This window comes from Oryctolagus cuniculus, chromosome 10 (assembly GCF_964237555.1).
Source record: "Oryctolagus cuniculus chromosome 10, mOryCun1.1, whole genome shotgun sequence".
Lineage (NCBI taxonomy): Eukaryota > Metazoa > Chordata > Mammalia > Lagomorpha > Leporidae > Oryctolagus > Oryctolagus cuniculus.
The window spans coordinates 12,825,566-12,839,204 of NC_091441.1; the positions used below are offsets into that span (position 1 = coordinate 12,825,566).

The following is a 13,639-nucleotide window of genomic DNA, read 5'->3' on the forward strand; positions in this document are numbered from 1 at the left end:
AGTTCCTGGCCTTCAAAATCAACAGAGTTCAGTCGTTGAAGTTCTCCATGTTTGTGTGCCCAACAGTAAACCTGACATTCATGTCATCTCTCTCCAACTGAAGTACTCACTGGAGCCTACTCTTCCTGTTTTACCTTGTTATTAAATAGCACTATTGTTAATGTTCTTCAAACAAAATGTAAAAGAGAAATATCCTCAGAACAGCTTCAAAAGACTGACACACAAGATAATGAGTAAAGAAAAAATAAGAAGCAATATAAAAATATCAGTACAATCATTCAAAATGTTCTTAACTATATTCATTCATTTTCTAATAAATTATGATATATATTAGTGTCTTTGTCCTTTTCTGTATTCCCAACTCCATGAAACATGTCTCAATATCTTGCCATTAAATGAAAAACAGAAGTCAAGCTATCCTAGGTAGTTTTCTCTAGGCCTATGGTTGTGCAGCTGGCTATTGTCAAGAGTGCAGAAGACTTGGTGTTCTACCAAGAGCTGCACAACTCAAATTCAAATCTTGCCAAGTCAGTTGCTGAGTGTGATTGAGCTTAAGTCAGGGAGCTGTTTTGACAACGAAAGCAGAGGGATTAAAGGGGCAGGAGTTAGTTTATTTATCTGGTACATTGGTGACTCAAAATATGCCAGATATGATTTATAATTACCACATTAAAAGTAGGATTGCCACCCACATAACCTGAATTTATTGCATAGATAAATAAACAATCAGTATGATTTCATGCCAATTCTTTACTAGGTTCTATTACTGGTAGGAAAAAAAAAGAAAGGAAAGCTCGAACTTACTACTTAAAGTAATCTATGTATTACTTGAGGAAATAAGGAATATTATTAGCATATATTAGTACAAGAATCATTTTGTAAATTACCAATAATATCCATGACACTTTGTAGACAACATCCAGACTAAGCTCAAAAGTTAGCTCAAAAGCACTTACCATTGTTAAGCATCATTCAAATGTAAAAGTCTGAGATTAGCTAATCAACTGAATATATCTGAATAGGAGATAATTACTGTTTTTTTAACCTATACTCCTTTTATTTAAAAATCCCACTTTCACATTGCAAAATGTAGTATCTTCCAAACTCAAGTTAAGACCTGTAATATGATGGTCATCTTATTTCAAGTATATTCTATTTTAATAGTTACTAAAAATATAAGAATCACTTATCATACACACACACACACATAAGTACATGTACACATTAAAGCACATTGTTGAACTCAGATTATAAACTATCAACAAAGTGTTCAAAATTATTTTGTTCTTTTTGAAATTAAAATAAATCAGTAAAACGTCATGTTGTTCTGATCCTGTTCACTTCTGCCGTGTTCCTATGAACAGAGAGGCATCACAATGCAGAAACATGGGTGGTGAATGCTGGCACACGCACTTAACATGGGAGAAAAGCAAAGTTTTGAGCCTTTACCTCACAGGGCTGTTGGAAGAGTCTGGATCATGAGCTGCAACAGTGCCAATGATATTCCCAACCTGAGTAGCTTCTGATACCTCCATGGGGTAAAAGGGAGAGGAAAACACGGGGGGCTCGTCCACGTCCTCCACAATTATCTTCACGGTTGTCGTATCACTGAATGGTCCCAAACTCAGAAAACGAGGGTCAGCATCTTTATTTGCGGCTTCTATCCGTAAAGTATAACTTGTTTTGGCTTCAAAATCCAGTTCCTATAGAGAAAATTAAGAGAATCAAATTACCTCTTAGCAAAGCAGAGCCTTCTCAATCATGCATGTCATTGAGCATAGAAATGAGTCTGCCATGAAAATGCACCACTGGAATTCAAAAATAATAAATAAAAACGCCAATCAGAATCCTTGCTATTTTTCTGTCTCATAGACAATGGTAAGTGCTTTTGAGCTAACTTAATCCACTCGGCTGCCATAAAACGAATGGACACACACAGGTCTTCAGATTGTTACTAAGAGAAAATATATAAGATTTAAAAACTCCTCCATGAGAGACATCGATGGAATATTCTTCAATTATGTAATTTAACAGTACGGGTGATAAAAAAAAAGGATGAAAAATATAGCCTTCCATGAAATCTCTCATTTAAAATGTGTGGGATTTGGAAGATAATATGATGATCCTGAGCTGTCAAGCACAGTGGCTGGGGTAGCATACTGAGATAGCCAGTCTGAAACATTTCCAGTCCATCTCAGCGGAATACCCAGGATCTCTACCTTCATTATTCTTCCATCACTATAACTCCCCCAGATGGTTGATGACTACGTTCCAGAATCTTTATTCTGGGAGGATCAATCTGCTGAAACATTCCTCAAAAACTCATGATCAAGTCAAACAACATGGAAGCTTAGAAGGAAAGGCCATTAAATGTGGCGCGAGTGAAACACCATCTATCAAAGAACAGCCTTTTGTACAGAATGGGCAGAAGTTGTTTGTGACGAGAGCATGCTTCACTTCCTGCATGGATACAAAGAGCTTTTGATGACTCTCCAAAAACTGTCCCCAAATAATCTTTATACTTAATGATGTAAAGCAAAAACTATTAAAATAGTAAAGAATGGGAGAAACATTGTGAAATATCATGCATATTCCACTTAATTGTCAATATATATGAAAAAACGGACTAAGGGGGCTGGCACTGTGGCATAGGGGGCTAAATCCTCCACCTGTGGCACCAGCATCCCTTATGGGCACTGGCAAAAGCAGTAGAAGATAGCCCAGGCACTTGGGCCCTTGCACCCATTTGGGAGACCTGGAAGAAGCTCCTGACTTCAGATCGGCCCAGCTCTGACCACTGTGGCCATTTGGGGAGTGAACCAGCAAACAGAAGACCTCTTTCTCTCTCTCTCTCTGTCTCTCCCTCTCTCTGTAACTCTCTCTTGCAATTAAGTAAAATAAATCTTTTAAAATAAAAACTAAGAATATGAGTTAAATTGTAATGCTGAAAACTGTAATCCAAATGCACTCATTATATACATACATACTTCTACGGCCATACATGTGTGTACACATGTAGACATGTATATATATTCTGAATTATTCCATAAAGGATGTGAGACTTAGTAAAATAAAGAAAGCAGTGCAGTTAGATAAATACAAAATAGAACCTACAAGCACATAACATATACAGTGTATGCTATACTATTTATAAAGTAGTGTGTATTTACTATTTATATCAAATATAATAAAACACATTTATGAGAGTACTTCAATAAACTTATAAAATGGAACTATTTCATAATTCCATTCAAGTTGATTTGGGTGCAAAACATTTTTGAAAGACATGTAGTTTTTTCATATTGTGCATTTTAATGAACTTTTTCAATATCATATACATTTATAAGCAAATATATATAATAGGTATATGTGAATTTGTATATGTATATTTACTGTATATTATATGTGTATTTGCATATAAACATTCAATAAAGACAACCCATGCTAATCTCTGGTTAAAATGAGGTAAAAATATAAATTTTCCAAGTTATAGCTTTATGAAACCCAAAATAAATAGGCTTGCACTATGTAGTGCAAATTTACCAAAATGTTTATTTAACATCTGTCTCACCCCCTAAGTTGTAAACCCAAACTGCTCTGTTTATCACTATTATTCCCAGTACTTACAATGTTTTTCTCTATATAAGATGCTCAACAATTTTTTGTTGAATGAGGAAAAGTAAAAGTACAATAAGGACAGCCAGTCCACAAAAGCCTTAAAATGAATTATACCTTTGATCTAGGAAATCTTGATGGTTAAAATAGAAGACAGGAGAGGAAATACAAGCAGGTATATGGTTTTTTCTTGACCACAAAAAACTTTATAAAATTGTTTCAGGAGAAAAAAAGTGTAAGTGTTATCTGAGGTTCCACATAAAAAAAGTTTGGGCATATAATAAGTGTTGTCATAAACATTAACTAACTAGTATTTGTATGAGGTAACCATTTTTGTTTGTTCTAATTTTTGTTTGTATCTAATACTGAGTCCAGCCCAGTGGTCTTCAATAAGGATGAAAATCAGAACCCATGAGGCCTGGTCTCTTCCCACCTGATTTTGATTTGGCAGATCCAGGCTGAGGCATAGGCAGATCTATTTTTTAAAGCTTCTTCAGGTAATTATGATGTAACTTCTCTTTGAATAAACCAGGTTGAGTCATTAACATTTTCTTGGGGCCAAAGATGCAAATGAACATATTGAACTGCCAAGAATAAATTTTTCTTATTTACCTACTCGTTATTTGGAAAAAAGGCTTCTCAGTTTTCTCTTCTGTCCCTCTTTACAAGGAATAAGGAGAAATGTGTTCTTAATATTACATGTCTGTATATAGTATAACATGTTAAGATTCCTATTCGACATCTCCTTTCAAATTAATGCGAAGCTACAATAACATTTAAGATATTCGTTCATGTTTTCAACATTACCACAAGGGATACTAAGTATTTCTGAATTAATGTAAATGTTTTTCTCACCATTAAAATAATTTAAAATTAACTGAATGCAATTATTCTGTAGCAACTTTTTTTTTTTTACTAAACATGTAAAAAGGCAGCAACATGAAGTAAAGACATCTGGATGCTACAAAGTCATGAAGAAACATAATCTTATGCATGAAGACTAGTTGTCTAGAAGCTGTTATGAAAATGGAGCAAGCAAAGAGTTCATATGAAAGCCTATGAATCAAGAATACAGACAAAAGAATAGCTATACAAAATCATTTCAGATCATATAGAGATAAGCCAAAGATAGAGCTTTGTCAGAGAGGTGGTGTGATGGATAGAATTCTTAATAAATTTGTGCAATAAAATTTTAATGTTTTTCTTTCTCATTATTGATTTCTATAAGAGCAATGCATTCTATCACTATTACATGCAATTACCAAGGTTATCCTTGAAAAAATAAACAAGTGAGGGAAGAGGCATAAGAGTAAGGAGGAAAATGTATCATCTAAGCCAGTTCTCTTCAACATTTGAAGCCATATACGATCAGAGACTATGTACGTATTCGAAAATTTAACCAAACCAGTGTCCACACCAGAAGCCACAATAGGAACCATGAAGCAGGATTAACAAGACTCTGGGATCAACTCTGAGTTGATCCACCATGAGTGACAGACTCGAACCAGTGAAGCTACAGAACCTCAAGATGATGCTAGTACCTGGTCGTTCTCCAGGCAAGAGGCATCTACGTTGGAGACACAGACAAAGGAAGCAGTTTGTTTGCTATGTTACTTCCCAAACTATAAAATAGGATCCTCAAAATTTATTGTCACTAGGGGCGATAACATGCAGGATTAAAAAGAAGAGTTACATTCAATGCAAGAATGTGCAAACTTTTTCTATGAACAGTCTGTGCCACGTAGAACTGAATGCACACAGATGTACATCAATAATATCTCATGAACAGACACTGAGAGTTACATTCTGTGGCACATTCCTCTCAATTTGAAAATTTTCAATCATTTAATAATAGTAAACATCCTTGGCTCATGGGGAAAGTAGGCAGCCAGTTCTTTGCCATTCTTTGATATAAGGAGTCCAACAGGGTGAAGCTAACTCCTAAGGTGCAATAGATCAGCAGTCACACTATCTTTTCAATTCAATGCTCATCTCCCTTCCTTCCACTCATTTTTCTACAAATAAAATGGACTGTGAGGAGGACACTTTTCCCTCACCAATCATCTGCTGTTCTTTCTCATTCTTACTGAGATATCTTAGAGACCATCACTTTCATAAGCGTTTGTACAACCCCTGTACCTAAGTCATAATGAAACACCTTTACAATGAGAGATAACTATGCACTAGGAGTTTCACACACATCTTCAACACTTGTTTCAAAGAAGATTTCATAGAAGTTAAAACTATAATGGTGGTTATTAGAGGCTGGGAGGGATAGGAAAATGTTGGCTAATGGGTACTAAGTTATAGCTAATAGGAATAAGAACTTCAGAGGGCCTATTGCACAGTAGAGTGACTATAGATAAGTTAGGGCACTACACTTTCATTTTTTAGAAAAATTTTATTAATATAAAGTGAACCAGTTTAATGTTATTTCATAGATATGATTCTAAGATAAACATTTTTCCTCCCACAATCTCCTCACTCCCTTTTTTTATAAGTTTTGCAATAACCTACTTTCAAATCATTTTATAATCATAGGCTTAATGCACCACAAACCATAATGTTTAACAAGCAAACAGTAGAAAGACCACTGTTGCACAGGCATATAGATAAGGACTATCAACAATAACCTGTATGAAAAGAAAAAAAAAAAAACTAGAAGATTGTACTTTCGATGTTTTCAATTTAAAAGAATGCTATATGTTTGAGATAAGATATGTTTAGCCTAACTGGACATTACACAATGTGTGCACGCATCCAAACATCACTTGGATGCTATAAATATGTGCAATTTTTATGTCTGCTAAAAATTTTAAAATTTCAAGGTTAGTATTCATGTTGGACTAGATATTTATGCCCACCTGAAGTTCAGATTAAGATCCTGACCCCAGTTTGCTATAGCACATTAGGAAGGGGGACATGTGGCACAGAATTATGTCATAAGGCTAAAACCCTCAGCTCTCATGAATGTTCCTATTAGCCTTATATGAGATCCCAGAGAGACCCCTGACTCTTTCTCCCAGATGAGGACATAGCAAGAAGACAGTCATCCATGAAGCAAGTAGAAGGTGCCCACCAGAAAGTGAATCTGCCTTCATATTGGATTTACCAACCTTGAGAACTGTTAGAAACAAAATGTTAGCTGTTTAAATACCCAGTAAATAAAATTTTCTTATAGAAACTTGAACTGACTAAAATAGTATTATGAATCGATCTGAAAGTTGGATAGGAAAACAATGCAGTGAAAAGCTAAAAATTCCGTGATTAAGGGGCAGAGACACTCCGTGAACTCAAGATCCCAAGTGTGCACCATCCGTCCTCCTTTGCTCCAAGAAACACGCCTGCTTCAAGCTCTGTGAGCAGTTAGGGCATCCTATCACCCAATGATATCTTGTAGCAAGTAGCTTACCTCACCCACTCCATAGGCTCAGTGTAAATTATTTGGAGATGTATAGAAAAGCAGTAGTTGACACAGAATAATCACTGTGTAAGTATTTGCTTTATTCTTATCACACTGCTAATATTAGTATGAATGTGTCCTGCTGAGTTATGGACACCTGAAAAGTCAACCTACCTCTTTCTCATCTGCTTCCTCTCCTGAACCAGATTCTTTGTCCTTGGAAAAGTCAGTGTATAACAGTCATTATTGACTTTTAGAAATATATCAGACATAATGTGGTCAGTGGAGTCTCATTAGTTTTTCCTGGCATTTTCACCATTTTCAATAATAACACCTAAGTAAAATCTTAAATTCATTTAATGAAATCGTTGCACTGTGTTTTTCTGTGTTCACTGGATTTGGCCTCCAGTCGATCTCCAAGTAAACTCTCATTGAGCTCAGTGACCTCTTTTTGAATCATGAACATTTGACCAATGCTGTTGTTAATGTTTCAGGATTTTTTCCAAGTTAGTCCTTTCTTGCAATTCTGCACTCTGTTACTACAGCATAGTACCATCAGGGCTGGCTATCCCGTGTACACATGTCCATGCCTACATGTTAAATGTCTTATCTGAGTGCTGATTTTGTGCAAAAGCTCTCTGACTGATTCTCATCTTTAAAAGCATTTCCCCTCTCTAGTGTCTCCAGTTACCTTTTAAAGCAACACACATTCTGTAACTTTGTTTCCTCCCTACTTCTAGGTAAAATGAATATAAATTTTAATTTTTCATTAGTAAATGGACCTAAGTGAGTTCACAACTATGGAAAAATAACCCTCTGTTATGATTTTTCCTTTATGATAATTTTACTATAAATGAATCTGCTACTCGGAACATCAGAAGGGATCCAGATCCTTGGATAAGGTATCTCAGCTTGAATCTCTCTGTACATTTATGGCCAAAGGAGTCTCAAGTCACTTCCAAAGTACTTTCCTTTTTATTTTTTTTAAAATATTTATTTGAAAGGCATAGTTACACAGAGGCAGAGGCTTAGAGAGAGAAAGAGAGAGAGGTCTTCCATCCGCTGGTTCGTTCCCCAGATGGCCGTAATGGCTGGAGCCAGGCTGATTGGGAAGCCAGGAGCCAAGAATTTCTTCCAGGTCTCCCATATGGGTGCAGGGCCCCAAGCATGTGGGCCTTCTTCTACTGCTTTCCCAGGCCATAGCAGAGAGCTGGATCTGAAGTGGAGCAGCCGGGGCTTAAACTGGTGCCCTTGCGGGATGCCAGCACTGCAGGCAGCAGCTTTACCCACTATGCCACAGTGCCAGCCTCCCAAGTACTTTCCAAATGCAAGACTGCCTTGCTGTCCTTAGTTTATTCTTAACCTATGTTGTGACCAATAAAGTCTCTCAGGTACCCTCAGCTTAAGCACATTTAGACAGGCTTCTTCTGATTGTAGGTCAAGACCTCTCTTTTCTTAGTACATTTGTAATTGCAAATCCTTCCTCTGCCACTTTGAGATGTAAATCTTTTTCTAAAACAAAATCTCTTGCTGATGATTTATAGCCCAGGAACACCTTCCTCAAGGATCCAGGGGCCATATCTTTGAAATGAAACCATCAACGGAGCTCCTCATTATATACTACCTACTATCAGAAAGGTTAAGAACATTTCCTCTTCATTTGGATAAAGCCAATGATCAAAAACAGAGTGCCTATACCCACTCCTCATCCCTAATGTCCCAACTCTTTGTTGTAGCAAATTTTAGTTCAGGCTGAATGCAGTCTTTCTCCCCTATTGTAATGGCCTCGAAGAAGTCTTCCTTATATGTTCAATTTTGTTCAGTGCAATTTTTGGTTTGAGAGATATGAGTGATGTTTGTAGTTATATGAAGATATTTGTCTTGAATTTTTTGTGAATTGTGAAACCTATATCCAGATTTCAGAGGGAACAATTTTTACAGAGAAGATATCAGAAAGATAATACATGTAAAACAAATTCTATGAGTCTATGTGGATACACCTTGGGGTTGTGTTCACAGAGTTCTAGGTCTGGCCATCTCCACAGATGTCTTCTGCAAGGGGAGTGACCCTTCTGAAATCTGTCGCTGTAGGAGACTTCAAGATTGTTACACTAGAACCCCAAATTACTAATATTACAATTGTATATCAAATAACAACTGTCCTGAACATAATAGATCCACTGATTACTGAATGAGGGGACAAAAATATGTGAGTTCAAATGAATTTCTGAAAAATAGTAAAATAAGGATAAACAAAATTAGAATTAGTAAAAAGTATTACTGGCGTCCTCCATGTCCACTTCACTTTTTTAGAGAATAATTATTGAGATTATTTTTAACCTTATTTTTACCACAGCTGATGAACAGGGCAATACTCACATTTTAGACACTGTTATCTGTACATAGAAAAGTGCCTGGGTTCTGAAGTTATCTTGGGATAAATGTACCACAATCAATGATAAGAATTTATAGCCTTAACATCAAATATGTAAGATACTACAAAAATACAGATAATACGAATTATTATTTCCATCATACCAAATTTTGTTTTCTGTAAGATCTGAAATTAATGTTTTAATGTAGATATAATGAGTCCTGATACTTTTTTAAAGAAAATTCAAGTGCATATAACCTAGTACCTAGACTTTGCCACATTTTCCCCAAGTTTCTTGATTACCAACTAAGTGCAAAGCATATTTCAGATTTGTAGCTGGACTTGTCTACAAGAAGACAATATTATAAGCCACTGAATGAATTTCGCATTAACAAGACATTTTTATTAATCTTAATATATGCAAGATATTACCTTAGAAGTTTTATAAAACTAATTCATTAACTGTTCCCAACTCCTTATCTTCCAATATCTTAAAGCACAATACAGACTTTGTCAGTTCTGTTGTGCCAATCTGGCAATGGAGGTAGAAAGGGTTTGCATTTGGGTACTGGTGCTGTGGCCTGGAGTACTGGACCACTGCCTGCAGTACCAGCATCCCATATGGGCATAGGTTTGAGTCCTGGCTGCTCCATTTCTGATCCAGCTCCTTGCTGTGTGCCTGGGAAAGCAACAGAACACGCCCCTAGTCCTTGGGCCCTGCCACCCATGTGGGAGACCTGAAAGAAGCTCCAGGTTCCTCGCTTCGGCCTGGTCCAGCCCCAGCCACTGCAGACATTTAGGAAGAAAACCAGCAGGTGGAAGATCTCTCTCTCTCTCTCTCTCTCTCTCTCTTTATCTCTACCTTTCAAATAAATAAATCCATGTTAAAAAAAAAAAAAAAAAAGAAGGAAGAAGAAGAGCTTGAGTTTCTTACTCAATTTCACTGAAAGAAGCCTTGGTAGTATGACTATAGTAGCTGTTTGCCTACAAACTAGCTTTTTAAAGAAATCAGAATAAATTAGAAGCATAAAGCAAAAATCTAAAATAGCAAAGAGTGTACCAGAATGCCAGGAAAATGACAAAGGACAACTTGGCATAAGACTAAACCTTGATATACAAGAGGAAAGTCTCTCTTGGAGGGGTGAGTTTGAGGGAGGCAGAAAAACAGGGGATATTATCACCAAAACATCTGAGCTATAATCCATTTTTGTTTTAACTGAGTGCAGAATGCAGCACATAGCTTACCCAGATTCTCGTCCACACTTGGTTCACAACTATCTTTTGTGTTGTTTTAACTTTTGCCCCACATAAATGTTCCATTTTAATTTCTACATTAACACTGCTGTGGTAACAAACTACTACAAACCCAGGGGCATAAAGAAACCCAAATTTGCAATTTTATAGTTTGTGCAGTCAGAAGTTCAAAATCGAGGCATCGATAGGGCTGCATTCCTTATGGAAGCTGCAGGGGAGAACTGTTAACAGTGTCTAGTGGCTGAGCACATTCCTAGCTCAAGGCGTCTTCCTCTGCCTTCTCTCTTTTTTCCTCCCGACTCTGATGCATCTTGCATCCATCTCCTAAGGACCCTTTTGTTTGTCCTGAGCCAAATCAGATGACCGGGGATAATCTTCACACATCAGGCTCATTAATTACATGCACAAAATTCCTTTCACCATGCACAGTAAAATATTTATAGGTGCTATGGGTACTTCTGGGCCAGTATAACATTTAGCACAAGCTCCTGCTGTGAGTTTAAGCTGTCTGTCTTAATTGTTGTGAGCATAAAGAAGGCTTGAAAATGACTCCTTTCTGGCCAGCACCTGAAGGCAGACTGACACTGTGCAGAGCTCCACATTTCCCAGCATGCATTACTGACTGTACCTGGCGCCCGTCACAGGAGGATCTCATACATTGCCAAGGAAGCTGAGTGCAGACTGTGACCCAAAGACAGTCCAGCTTATGGTTTCCTGAGAACATTCATCAAACAGCCGCCAGTACTAACTGATATTGACCCAAGAAGTTACCTTGCAAGTCAGGATGACAGATGAGAGAAGATGATGGTGGAAGCCAGCCAACCCGATACTCAGTCTTGTCACTATTTCATAAGTGTAAGCTTAGGTTTATTTTGTGTCTCTGCAGCTGTGACTGAAACTATTTTTTTTTTCTATTTTTCCCACGTCCACAACACTTATACCTATCTTCCCTCATGGCAATCTAGGAGGACCCCTGCCTTGCTTCAATTTGATACAGTGTGGCAGAAATGGTATCACATCAATTCTGTATATCATCCTAAAGAGTCCAGACAGCTTCTGCACTCAATTCTTAGAACAAGCCAAGGGCAGCTAGTGGCTGTGGAGGGGACCCGTTTAGCCCCCTTAAAGCATACATGCAGCCAACTCCATATCAGCAGAACCACCACTGATACATGTGTGAGCTCACCCAAGGTGAGCCCTGGTGACACTACTGGACCACCCAGTGATGAGATACAGGGATTTTCTTGTTTTAAAGCACAAGGCTTTGAGGATATTTATCAAACAGCAGTGGATCATGGAGCCAGCCACAAAGAGGGAAAGAATGAGAGTTGGTGACTTCAGCTTTTTAATGTGATGATAGCATATACAGAAAAAAAAATGAATCAAAGTAGATCAAAATGATTAAATTAAACAATTGAGAAGATGTCAGGTCTAGACATGAAAATTTCTTTTCCTTATCAGGATGTCTCTTCTCTGGTATCCAACACAGACTCCAGGGTCCATCTGTTCTCTCCTCTATTGATAGTGTAGGCAATCCCTTTTCCTGTCTTTATCTGAATATGAATGTTGCTAGCTTTGTTGATAAGTTTGCTTTTAAATCCTTTTAAAATAGTTCAACCTTAGAAGCAAAAACTTGCCTGTTTTAAGTTTGCTCTGCACCTTAGTATTTTCAGTTCCCCCAAAGAATATCCAAAGCATCCTTCCCTTCACTTTACATATATGCTCCATGGAAGTTCTGAACCGTTCGTTAGCTTTGACTGTCATGCACGTGCCTATGACCCTGACCTAAGTCTGTACTTCAACCTGGCCTTTGAGTTTCATAACTTGCTTGTGGCCTCCTACACATATTTACCTGGACAGTACAGGAATGTCAAACATGACATTTTCAAACTGCTGGTCATCTCCACATTTCCATTCTCAAGGAGCAGCCCAACTATTTAGCCATTTGTTTAAACATCAGACATTGGAGTGTCTTTAAGTTCTCCCTCTGACCTTCTTAATCATCTCCTATCTGTTTTAAAAATATATTGAAAATCTATCCATTGAAACTGCTCCAGGAATCAACATAGGGTGGAAAAAGATACCAGTAAGCAAAATTTTACATTATCTGTGACTTGTTTCAATAACATAAATTTCATGTGGACTTCCTTAGAAATGTCTTTGACACACACATATTCTGAGAACATTACTATGATCACCAGAGTCAAAGAAATTAGAAAATATTCCTGAGTGAACAGACTCCTAGTCTCTTTTCATAAGCATACCACATATTAGTATTTACACCAATGTCAACTTTCTTCCAAAATGCTTATTTTATTTATAATACCTTAAGTTCATCTCTGTCATAACTACTTGAATACAGGCAAGTAAGTTTAAACATTGATGAGATAATAACAAACCTGTGCACACAAACATGCATAATGATTAAACAGCTATGAGGATATACTTAAATATAGACATAGAAATAATTGCTTGAACAAACTGTAAAACATAATATGCAATTTAGAGGTTCACCAAATTAATTTTGTTATATCTCAATATTTAAAATGGAAATATCCCAAAATACATGCCTTCATATCCACATCATTGCCAAATGAGACAAATACCTTTGCAGCAGGAATAACTGAAAAATATATTTGAAAGAAAAAATAGTAAAAGAAAAAAATAAATTGGAAAAATTTTTGTTCTGATTTTCCCCCATCACACATGAGCAATATTTTATGAAATACTGAAATACATACTTGGTTTAGGAAATTAGCCCTTATTAATTTCAAGTAGTAGGTGAAGATCACATTTTCATGCAAGAGGGAAAACCCATAGATGTTACAAATACATACAGCTGAATTGAAGGTTGAAAGGACATTGAGCATTCTACTCCTCCTCACAAACAGTGAGTGAAAGCAGACAGTTTATCAATACCTTCACAAAAAAGCTCGGCTATTTGCCATCGTTCACCCTTTATTAGGGTACAGATATGAAGAAATTATGAAAAT

At 36.8% G+C, this 13,639-nt stretch overlaps 1 protein-coding gene across 5 annotated transcripts in view; it reads right to left on the reverse strand.

Moving 5' to 3' along the window:
- Positions 1-13,639, reverse strand: part of CDH7 (cadherin 7) — a 154,811-nt gene that overhangs the window by 43,883 nt on the left and 97,289 nt on the right. For all 5 annotated transcript variants that reach the window (XM_070049870.1, XM_070049871.1, XM_051851138.2 and 2 more), the window contains one exon: positions 1,450-1,703. In XM_070049870.1, the coding sequence (XP_069905971.1) occupies positions 1,450-1,703 (254 nt within the window). The remainder of the gene's footprint in view (positions 1-1,449; positions 1,704-13,639) is intronic.